At 34.0% G+C, this 12,674-nt stretch overlaps 1 protein-coding gene across 3 annotated transcripts in view; it reads left to right on the forward strand.

The window, feature by feature from the left end:
- LOC116178368 (oxysterol-binding protein-related protein 9) overlaps positions 1-12,674 on the forward strand; it is a 55,716-nt gene that overhangs the window by 34,202 nt on the left and 8,840 nt on the right. For all 3 annotated transcript variants that reach the window (XM_031497854.1, XM_031497846.1, XM_031497862.1), the window contains 5 exons: positions 377-454; positions 3,721-3,771; positions 3,824-3,908; positions 3,963-4,055; positions 6,080-6,203. In XM_031497854.1, coding sequence (XP_031353714.1) covers positions 377-454; positions 3,721-3,771; positions 3,824-3,908; positions 3,963-4,055; positions 6,080-6,203 — 431 coding nt within the window. The remainder of the gene's footprint in view (positions 1-376; positions 455-3,720; positions 3,772-3,823; positions 3,909-3,962; positions 4,056-6,079; positions 6,204-12,674) is intronic.

Genomic DNA, 12,674 nt, shown 5'->3' on the forward strand with positions numbered 1-12,674 from the left:
ATTCTCCCAAATACCAAATTTCCTCAAAAGCAGAGTTTTCTTCGCACCCCCATTTAGGGGTCGCCTTATCGTGGTAGGAATTTTGAAAAAAAATTTACAAAATAGGAAAGGGCACACCCGAAAACCAATTTAAAGACGTGCCATCAGTCTTTCTAACTCTTTATGGTTGCTGCGAAAAAAATTAAAGAAGAAATGCAAATTTCTCCAGTTTTTTGGGGGTGGTTCCCAAATGAAACACGTTGGACCCTCGGTTTATTTGGAGAAAGTGCTTGTTTTGATCCCCTCTACGACCCAAATTTTGTTTTACATACTTATATCAAACACCCTGTAAAGTCATCAATTAAATAGTAGAAAAATAATTCTTTCTTTTTTTCAGCTTTTGGAGGACAAAATCGATACACTTGCAGACCTTGAAGAAAAAACGAAATGCCAATTAATATTAGAGCATGCAAATGTAAGTAATCGATCATATTTAATTTCCTGTGGACTTTTTGAGGGTGACAATTAATGAAGGGTTACGGCAATCAATCTTGTTTGAACTTTTTCATATTAGTAGCTTTCGATATGTACCCTAATTGGTTTCCGTTTTCACTAATTATTGCACGAATTAAATTTTTCTATCCTTTTAATTTTTTGCAGCATTTGATGCAATAAGCGAAATTTATTTGCAGTGGATTTTTTTTCTTATGACAAAGACGAGCTTTACAGATCATGATATAGTAGTTGCACTAATTTTTTCCATTAGAAACATTTTGCCGTTGAAAGATTTTAACAATCCATGCGGAGTGGATTTTTGTTTGATTCGACTGAAAAAAACCGTAATCCGAAAAAATATAAAAATCGACAATTTTTTAATCTGTCTTACTTCGTCGTAATAGTGAACATCAAATTAAAAAAAAATTGGAATTTCTTTCGCACAGAAAGATGTTCAATTAAATTGTCTTGGTCGAGGGGGAAGGGGTCTACTATGCTACTATTTGTCACGAAAGTGTTGTTTAATTAGGACATTAAAATGGAACTACGTCATTCAGTTAGACCAAAGTGAAACTGGGTTTCAGGAATTTGACTTAATAACAAAATTTTTGCGGGTATTATACTGAAATACATTTGCATCGATATCGATCGGTAAATAAATAGGTTAACCATTTTCGCCTTAAGACGTGCAATTTCACAAAAAAAACGATTTTCCTACACATTTCCAAAACATTTCCACATTACACATTGAGAACATTTTTTAAGTTAAACCTAAAATGTCAAGACGATTCTGGTTACATAAAAAAATTCCAAAATCCACTACACGTTTTGGAAATTTTGATACGTGTCAAAAATTTTCTATTAGTAACTATTCCCATTTCTGAAAAAAATTTTCAAATCTTCTAAGGATCTCTATGGCCCTATGCTGATCTAAGTATGAAAAACGCTACGATCTACAACCTTATTCCGTGGCCGTATTTAAAGATAAATTAATTCGGTACATTTGTGTTAATTCTTTAGACGTTTATTGTTTCATATGTTTATTTATATTGTGTTTATTAAAATAAATTAAATATTATCATAATCCGCATATGTACGAAACACCTCGCGAAACACTGTTTACGTGGTTTCTATATTTTTCATTTCATAAAAACACGAAAAGCTAACTTTTCGCTCATTTACGTCAAATTATTTCAGGGGAGTCGAACCAACTTCGCATAAGTCACTAAAGGGCGTAAAGTTGAAAGACTGCTGTTGAGGCTTGGCAATTTTCCATTTAAATGCTGTTGAAATGCAAATGACATACGATTGTTTAAAATCCTAATGGACCGGCAGAAAAACTTAAACAGACAAATTAATATCAATTTCTGATTGAGTTTATTAATAACCATAAATTATTCAATACAACTGCACGTATTTCATTAATCCGCCTGTTTAGTTGGAAGTTCATCCACCTCTTCAAAACGAAATAAATTGGATTTTGGATACAAATAGAAACTAAACAAATATTTGAGTTCACGTAACTTTTCGGTTTATCTAGAACTAGAAATATTCATCATTTATACGATTTCACGCCTGTGTTTGACATTCCAGCCTAACATTAAACTATATTTTAGTACGTTAAAAGGGATTTTTGAAGTAAATTATTGCTAGTTCTATCAACAAATTTGCTTTATTTAACTGGCAAAACATCAACAGTAACGAGTATTGCATGAAACTGGTTGAATATTTGAACTTTACAGCACAGATTGTTCTTTATTGCGAGTTTTTTAACTTTGATTTGTTTTTACCAACGTTTTCCAACCGTTTTCCGGGCTAAAGGTAGTGAAGGGCTGTAATCTTTGATGTGGTGATCGTTTTGGGTTCAACTGGGCCAAAATCTATAAGACAAAAACCATTCACAGTAGATCTAACATTTGACGTTTTCAGTTAAATATAGCACAGCAAATCGATCGGAAAACACTAATAGATTTTGGCTTGTAGAATCCAAAATGACTAGAATTGTACGTCTACCTCAAAAGTTATAGAGAAAAGCCCATTTGCAAAAAGGAAAAAAAGTAAAGGACTATCACTTTTGAAAATACTGCTCGTTATGGATCCTACAAGGGAAAATCTAATATCAAAAAGTTCATTCGCGGTCGATCTCAATTTTGCGTAAAACGATTTGTTCAAAATCGACCTGGTCGGCCGTTTTCTAATAGATTTTGCCCTGCAGAATCCAAAACGATTTTCAAGATTGGGTGGCTACATGAAAAGGTAGGGGCAAAAAAATCAAAAAGGAAAGGGGTACAACTTTTGATGTTCCTTTCATTGAGATCTTTAACTGGAGTGCCATGAAAGATAAAACCAATTTCTCGGGTGGTCACTAGGCAAGATAGCCTTGAAGAAGCTCCAAGAATCCCCAAAAACACAGCTCCTGCACTAGACGAAATTCACGGAAACGTAGTAAGAACGTTGAAACCCTTTCTGACATTCGCATCGAACTATTCTCTCGGCGTCGTCAAGAGAGATCGCGCGATCCATTCGTGTGGATCACTCGATCCGTTTTACGAGAGCATTGCAGATCATCTCTGAACTTGAGTAAAGGTTGTCCCCAGGTTTCGGTCTTGAATGGCAACGGTCGTGGGAGTACGCCTCCGCTAACAACCAGAAATGGTTACGTCAAAGTCGTATCCCCAGACGCGCGGCAGTCCACGTCTTTTGGTCGCACGTAGGATTTGGATGTCATCGGGAGCGTATCGCCGTTTCCGATTATGATCATTGTCCGACGTGTGGGGTCTCTTAACACCCCGACTCACTGTATTCTCACTTGTCCGGAATACGATTATGTCTGCTGCTCTTAGTTGGCGATTATGGCTCCTTACCCTGATTCTCTTACCCTCTATCTGCCACTGTCCGCACAGCGTGCATAGCATCTAACTTGCAACAACTCCCTAATTTGATCCATCCCAATGAGTCTGCTTGACCAAGACAAGCAGAGCAGTGGTAAACCACTTCCTTCCTTCCTTCCTAGTTATTCTTGTAAACGTTACACACATGTTTAATTTCAGAAAATCAATATCGTGAGCTAGAGTTTTGAAAAATCGACTTCTTAAATTACTGAATCTTTCAAAATATTTCTAATGCCCCAAATCACGTCATGGTGGAATAATATTTGTCTTAAGAAAAAATATCCGCTGATCTTCAATAATTGTTCACAAGTGATTTTATTTTGTTCGTCATTGTAACTTTCTACTTTCTTTTCAGACTATGTTACACAACATAAAACATTCCATTGTGCTTCTACAAATCGCCAAAGTAAGCATTTTACTGCGTTCGTAAGGAAAATACCGATGAAAGTTTGTTTTAGAATACAGCACACCCCGTGAACGGAGTGTACCAAGCGAGATCCGAGTCATCTGGTTTAAACAGTGCTTTATCAAATAATGGTTCAGGTTGGTATACCATATTATCGTCATTGAACAAACTAACTTTATATGTTTTTACAGAAACATGCGCCATTCCGGGGGAAGCTAATGTTCAGCAAGGCATCGAATTGGGATCGGAATGTTTGGAGGCGAGGCGTCACAATAGCCTTGTTGGTAAGTTTCAAAAGATTGCGAATATTCTATGAAAATTAATATCGATAAATTTTCAAACCTTAAAAACTGAATTAAAAAAGAATCCTTAAATCCCTTACTTTTATAACGATGTTCTATTATGTATGAAGTTTTAGAAATACTGACTATGTATTTTTTTTCTATTGTAAAAATACTAGTAAGTACGGTTTTACGAATTTCTTTAGTTTGCGATCACTCGTCGCGACAGAAAACACTATTGAGCACTAAAGAAATGCCACTTTTCCTTTACCACTTAAAACCGTCAACATTTTTACAATAGAATAATATTAAATAACCGATATTTCGAAAACTGAATTTTTTGATTTTACTATACAGGGTGTCCATTTTCGAGTACCACTATGCAGATCTCTCTTACCTTAAAAGACAGAAAGTTAGTTAAATGAGGGAAAAGTTAAGAATTTTCGTACTAAATAATAATCAAAAAAGAAATTTAAAGTATCTTCAAAAGTTTTTAAAAACACCAAAATTTCTGATTTTTGTTTTTAATTTTTTCATGCAAAACATTGATCCGACACTTTTTATGGGGGATTCGAATGTGGCATCATTTTCAAACTGGCAGAAAAACACACAGCAACCTTAATTTTTCTTAAGGACGATCAAAATACAGCGAGTGCGGAAAAACAAAACGTTCTTTTGTTGTGAACAAAAGTGTAACAGTTTGATCCTATTTCAAGTAGTATCATTTACTTTTGTGCCAGTTTTATTGCGGAAATGCCTTTTCCCAATTCAAGAGATAAGATACAAATTCACATGGCTACTACAGCATTTTTGCACCGTTTCCCCATAGTGGGACTCGCAAAATGGACACCCCGTATAGAAAGATATTTTTTACTTAATAAGACAAAAGTGCCGTTAAAAAAAATTAGTTTTCATAATTTTTTCAGTTTGGTTTTTAATGTTAGTTTTTGAACTTCCTGCAACTATTTCATAATCAAAATGTCAACACAGTCCACTGAAGTGGAAGTATTGGTTTAAAAGGAGACGCACCAATTAATCATTGACAAAAATATTTCGATTCTCTTTTTTCAAAGATAGATAACTGGCATTCGACGCGGGACGCCCTGTAGATTAAAATACGTTAATTGGGTAATGGTTCCCATCGTAAATACACAATATAATATGTGACAAAAATATAAAGAATAATGCTTTTGCCAAAACGGATAAATTCATTAAATCAACCCACAATTTACACAATCTTTCATTAAAAAATTGCATTAACGAACGTGAAACACGGTATTTCCATTACCAGTATGACGCCTAATTTACATGATGAGTATTCGCAATCTGAGTAACTACCTTTTGCGCATCCCATCTAATTGTAACATTAATCTGGTGTAATTATCCGATACTTAATTGGGGGGTCTAAAACGTGCGCAACCCGTATTATTAATTATGAAAATCAATTTGATGTTTTCCCGCAACCCCTCCTACTTTTAACCCCCGCGTTGATGAAATGTGGCCTAAAGGAATCAGTTCATATGTCGTGACATTTTTGTTTTATAATTAAACAAGCTTTGCTTCCTTTGTCTAATTAAAAAATCATTACAGAAGCTCCCTCGTCATTCTTGAAAAGTAAATTAACGTCCGGCCAATGATAAGACTGTAAATATTTACGGTTTTCCGATTTTTTTTTCGTAATGAGATTATTTAACGCCCTATTCTAAGTTAAAGGGATTTTCTCATGTCTGTATCAGGAGACTTGGCATATTACAATGTTTTTTGCTTTGGGTTAAAGTGTGTGTGGGTATTTCCGAAATGAGTGGCTCTATGAAAAATGTTAAATTGAAGAGAAAAAAATTCGAACAAATATCTTATCATTTTACGTAAGACCATTAATAAGCAAGCTGCGAGAGGAGGAAAAATGGAACATCTGAAATTTCAAAATTATGTAAAAATCACAGAGAAAATGCAATTTTCTTGAAATACCCCAACAACTAAACGAAAATGTCCACATTAAATGTTAGCAAATTCCTAATTTGTTTCAGGCAGCGTTACCTCAACGACACTAGCGGTACCTGAAATGTCCTACTCGAGTTCGGAGGGCGAAGACGACTTTTACGACGCCAACGATTCTCCGTTTACGCCTGGAAGCCAAGTGCCAACACCTACGTAAGTAACCTTTATGACTTCCGATCAATCACAATGTTTTTGTGGTGCCATTTTCTGAGCTTTTTTAGGGTTTCCGTTAACAAAGGATACCTACGAGGGTTTCCCGTTTCAAATAAATTTCTCCATTTCTTTGTTTTGATAGTCGGTCTTTTTATTGCTAGATTTTCAGAAATGACAAACTACTCAAAGAATTTAAAATGTTCTCAATGGTTTTACCACAAGATGTATTAACTAAAGTAATATGTTTCTAACAAAGTACACAGGCGAAGCATAATTTAAGTTTTAAGCGGCTTAGTTGTGAATAGATGCGTAATGTGCTTTTGAATCGTTCGCAGTTCTCTTCATTTAGAATGAAGAAATTTAAATGAGTTTTTGGTATAATATCGACTTTATTGAGAAGGGTAGCTTTGATCTCGTTTGATATAAGATTTTCTGACTTGTAGCGGGATGTAATTTTCTGCTTCGCGTGTAGTGTTAGAACCGGATTGGGATATTTGACAAATTTTTATTCCATAGTATACTTGGATTTATTTTACACCATTTTCAGATAAATTGTACAGTGATATTCATGTAAAAGTAGACATAGGGATTTCCTATAGGAATTTCTTATGTCTACTTTTAAATGATAAAAGTCTTCTGAAGGACGCCTAACTTTATGCAACCAAAATACCTACAACAAATGAATATCTGCCTGGCATATTAATTAATTTGAATATTATCGCTTTAACTTCCGTATTCTAATTTTCGTTCGTGCGCGATGTATTCAACTAAAGAAAAAGTTGATATTTCCAATTGGTATAGTGCCGGTAACAGTTAAAGGAGCGTAAGAGTTGTTTTTTTTGTTAAATCTGTAACCTCATCTCCCGTTCAATTGACACACTATACGCTCATGAGTCAAACTTTAAACTCGAGTTGAAAAGCTCCCCTTTATTCTCTAGTTGTACAAATAACTATTATCCTTTCGTAGTAAGCAAATGAAGAAATATTTTTTTTAAATTTTCATTCGCCATTTTGATCATCATTTTGTTGCAAATTTCCGAACGATAAATTCGAAAGCAGCAGTTTTCAAAATTTATGGAAACGCCTTTGCTGTTATCAGTTCTACTTTCGCTAGATGACGTTTTATTAAAGGATGATGTGTGTAGATTTAATAAATTTTGCATAATAAGTGTCCAAACACTCCTAAATAGGTTTGTCCATTCACATGCATATTTTTGCATATTTATTGATGTAGGTATCGTTATTGCTTATCTTCACAAGAAATAAGTATGCAAAGTTTATTGCTGGCTGATTATTACTAACTTCACATGACTTTGAAAACCTTTAGACAATGATGACCTTTGAAGGGTCCTTGAAGATCCAGAATTCAAATATTCCTAAAGATGTATTTAAAATAATAATAATCCTCTATGGGTTCGGGGGTAGAATTGGCCCACTCCCGTCCTGGAGATCGTAAAAGGCGGTCAATGGGTTGGGGAGGCGGCGAGTATTGCTCTAGCAATAATGATGATATATTCTTTTGATTTTATTGAAGTCACTAGCAGTCCCGGCGAACTTCGTACCGCGTTTGGAAAATTTCGTTTTTTTCACGTGCGTTAATTAATTTTTACCTGATAAGACTCCTCTTACCGCAAACGACCAGATGTCACTACAAAGCGATAAAATTTAAACAATAGAATTACTCAAAAGGAAAAGTAAAACTGAGACCCAAATTCAAATACAATAAACCAACTTTGTGCTTATTCGTAAATAACACCTCAGATTTAGTTAAAACATTGAAATATTTTTATATACCGGGTGTACCATCATTTATTTTTGATGTTAAACCGTAATAACCTCTACATGACGTTGTTTACACAACAGCATTTAAGGTCTCAAGTGTCTCTCTTGTTAAGGCATCTACAACCTTTAAGCAGCAGTCATAAGAAGCGTATGAGCTTTTGATTGCTGAACCAATGGCGGTAATTTCTTGTAAATAACTTCCAGTTACCAGTTACGCTTTGAAGGGTTTTAAGTTTGAAATCAGCATCTGTATTGATTTTAGCCCACCTTTGGTTTAAACACCTGATAAATATAATTATTGTAAGAACAATATTATTGCTTATAGCCAATAAAGCGCAATGAGTTACGCTGCTTCTTTTATTTGCTTCGTTTATGTTTATTGTAGAAGAATAACATTTGGGGTTGTTCTCGTTATTTTTAATTAAAATAACATTTCACGAAAACAATCTCGTGTTGGTCGTAGGATATTTTTCCACGTGCCATTTTTATTTTCCCTTTTGTACCTACTTATTCGATACAAGTCTTATAATTGAATAAAATTCTTTGCGTATTTCGGTGTTTACAAAAAATATTGTTGTTCGTTTACGTGTATCTGAAATGTTTGGGAAATGAAACATAAAAATTGCTTTTGCACGACACAAATTCTATTTAGTATGTTTAGTAGCAAAAATCCTTGGATCGGTTCCGATTATAACAAAGGTGTTGCAAAAGAAGACACACGCCGCATAAGGTGTTTCATTACAAGTTTTAATTTGTTTAATGTGAGCTGGTTAGGTAGGTGTTAATTGTGGGATGTAATGAACTCATACCATTGCACACAGCAGTATAGAAATCAATACAGCAAGAAATAATTTTTGCAAACTACTTTGAGATCATTTTCGTGACTTTCTATAGCGAAACAGCAAAACACATTTCTGGCTGGCATCGGGCTCTCTTGCTGGTCAAGTTGGTGAAACAAAATCACTGTATTAGTTCCTCTTTGTACATTTCTGTTGGCGATACAGCAAAATGCACTTTCTTGATAACGGGATATCATTTTTGTAGGGGAATTTTTCGATAGAAAACAATTCCCCTTATGTGATGATTCAGTCCGTCTTTTTCCCGTCTAACTCGAGAACGAAAAGAGACAGCGGTGTCAAACCTTCGCCAATCGATTTCTACGAGTTCAAGAATCAGTGCTATCGAATATGACCCGGATCAAAAGTCTGGTTTCCAAATATGAGCTGAGTGACAAAAAATTCCCCTACTAAAAATCGTATGCGATACTTCGTATCTTGTTTCTTCTTGATTTAAAGGTTTCTTAATCCCTCGTTTATAAACTTTTACAATAAATTACAATTGGGGTTCTAGAGGTCTCCCATAAACTTCCAGAGTTCTTCATATTTCTTAGAAGTGGTTCCGGACCATTCATTAAAAAAAATTAACGGGGAGGGAGTCACGAAGCCCCTCACCCACCTGCCCTATTTTTAATTTATTTCGTTACAAAATGACATTCTGAGTACAATGACACACCACTTGTCATTTTTGACAGATGGTCTATTTTTTAATAATTTTTTTTTGTTTTGAATCATTTGAAGTGATCGGTATGTGGTATCAAATTCGCAGAAACATCTTCTTTTTTAATAATAATAATAGTTTATTGTCCAAACAGAATAGTTCCATAAACTAGGACAATATTAGGTAAGATATACATGTAGTGCGAATAATAACCGAAAAAAAAAGAAAAACTTTAAGCATGACATAAGTGAAAATTAAAAAAAAAATTGAGAATTATTATTTTAGTTAATTAACGGAATCTAATAATATACTAAGGGTGGTATTAAATATATCAACAACGTGGGCTATGCTATTATATTGATTACACATGGCGTATATAGGAGAATTTTTCAGTATTTGGGTTCTACAGATTGGCAACGAAAAAGTGACGGTATGTCTAGACGACAACCGTGGAATTGCGAATGACATATACCTATATAGTACAGGACAATCTATATTTTTACTTAAAAATTTATACAAGAAAGAAATAGCCATCCGTTTACGTCTAGAAGATAGCGAAGGTAGATCGAACCTTTCTAACATGATATCATTAGAATATCCTCTAATTGGATATTGTCCATCCATACGAAAGCATAGATATTTGAGGAACCGACGTTGTATGTTTTCTAAATTGTTTTCATACTTTTTAAATGAGGTATTCCAAATTACACAACCATATTCTAACTTACTTCTAACCAATGATATATACAATGATTTAATGGTCGATATATCAGTGAAATCACGACTAACACGAATGATGAAACCTAGAATTCTAAATGACTGCTGAACTAAGCTATTAATGTGAGTTGAGAACGTTAACATTTTGTCCATGTAGATTCCTAAGTCCTTTGTTTCACTGTGTCTGTTTAAAGGCGTATTGCATATGGTGTAATTAAACTGAATGTCACTAAGTTTACGCGAGTATGAGACAATTTTACACTTGCTTATATTTAACTGGAGGTTATTCATGCTGCACCAATTATGTATGTTGTTCAGGTCCATTTGAAGCTTTTCGCAATCGGAGATACTGTTAACTTGTGAAAAGATTTTCAGATCGTCTGCAAATAATAGTTTCTGCGTAGAAATTACCGAAGGTAAGTCATTAATGAAAACCACGAAGAAAAATGGCCCTAAATTGGACCCTTGAGGTACTCCAGATGTGGGCGTGAAGGTGTGAGAATTGTAGCCATTATATGACACGAACTGTTTTCTATCCATTAAATACGATGCAATGAGTTGAACTATTGGATGGCTAAAACCGTACGCAATTAACTTCTGGACAACTATGTGATGGTCTATTTGATCAAAAGCTTTGCGGAAGTCCGTATAGATGACGTCTATTTGTCCACGCTTGTCTATTATTTCCGAACAGTACTGTACAAAATAGGTCAAATTAGTTATTGTTGATCTCTGAGGCACAAAACCAAATGACCAAAGAACCAAATGAGCCACAGTGTTTACATTTCAAAAAATTAATGAAAAGTAAACATTGTGATTTGTCAAACCTAGATTGCTTGATAATTAAATATCATAAACCGTTTCTTTTTATATTTTATGATTAAATGCAAAACTTTCTTATAAAAGGTTTCAGTGTGTTTGAAATTATGGGTCTACTGCCCTTTTCAAGATTAACTAAATGTGTGGCATCTGAAATAAGAGTGTTTTGTGGCACATTGGCCAAATACTTCATGTGAGCTCAGACTAATCTTACTTACTTTCTTCTTCAAATGTTTTTCAATAAACATCATTATCTGAATTATTTATTAAATAGGTACTCTTAAAGGTATACAAAAGTAGAAACAATGGAAATGTTACAGACGTATTTCAATAATTTGCTGCTAAATATCTCGATAAGCACATTTCGTCAATTAATTCATAGCAGCATTAAAAATGTTCATGTTGATGACTGAATTGTTAATTAACATTACACTAGAAAAAGAACTTGTCGTGTTTTAATTGTAGAAATGAAGTACAAGCATTGAATAAAATTACAGTAACTGAATTAACACTGTAAACAAAGATTTTCACACGTAAGAAGTCGAATCTGCTAAATAAATCGACCAAAAACGTATCTTAAATACAAAAAAAATAACGTCTGACTTTTTTTGTTTACACTGTTGGGGGTTTTTTTGTGGAAGGTGGGTTGCATCACTATCAAGCATATCAATGCAGTGACATGTATATTTTAGAAGTAAACATAGGAGTTTTATGTGTATGCAGAAGATTTGTATGTTCAGAGTTAAAATTTACGCACTGTATACGTTGTAACCTCGCACTACGTCCCTGTGTAAAATTTCTTGTTCTAATCAATTACATTACATTGCAAATAATGAACTAAACCAGTTTTTAGTAGCGACACTTTTAACATAATAATACATATTCATTTTATAGACACAAATGTACATCGAAATATTACAAGAAATTCTGTTTCAAGTGACTTTCATTACTCGTGCTACTTATTCAAAGTTACAGGTTACAAAATAATTTAATTAAAATAGGCTTTATCTAGTTCGCTTTATGATTACAAGTTTTATCGTGAGTTACTAATTACTATTTGATTTAATTAAAAGTACTATTTTGTGAAAACGAACCTATGTGGAATTTCTCGTAAGTATTCTAAAATCGTTAGTTTTTCTTCTTCAGTAACAATATTTTGCTTCAAACATCGGCATTTCGGTTCTGGATGATACGTCTATCGTTCAGAGATCTTAATTCTGGATAATGAGCACGTGGGATATGACGCAATGATTTGTGGAAATCTCCCAGTTGCTCGAATTTATATAACATAGAGTTACTTCCTACGGGGCGTTACGTATCACTATGTACAGGGTGTTTTTTTGGGAGCTTTAGTTAAACGTTTCTGGGAAAGTAAAATACGTAGGTTTTTGAAAATTTGTACTTAGGAGTTACTCTGAAGGCCGAATCTATGTCAAATATTTTCAAAATGGCCGCACTTCCGGAAACATCGGAAGTAGATAGTAACTTCGTTATTTTAAATGGCAACCCCTATTTTTTATTGCAACCCCTATTTATCTACCATTTATGGTTTTTAAGTTATTTTGACTTTAAGAAAAAAAATGGCGGATGCAGATGGTACCTTGATAATTGATTACTTGAAGACGGTTGTAGTCATGGCAACCTATTTTTATCAGT

Source organism: Photinus pyralis, unplaced genomic scaffold (assembly GCF_008802855.1).
Source record: "Photinus pyralis isolate 1611_PpyrPB1 unplaced genomic scaffold, Ppyr1.3 Ppyr1.4_LG1, whole genome shotgun sequence".
In the NCBI taxonomy this organism is placed as follows: domain Eukaryota; kingdom Metazoa; phylum Arthropoda; class Insecta; order Coleoptera; family Lampyridae; genus Photinus; species Photinus pyralis.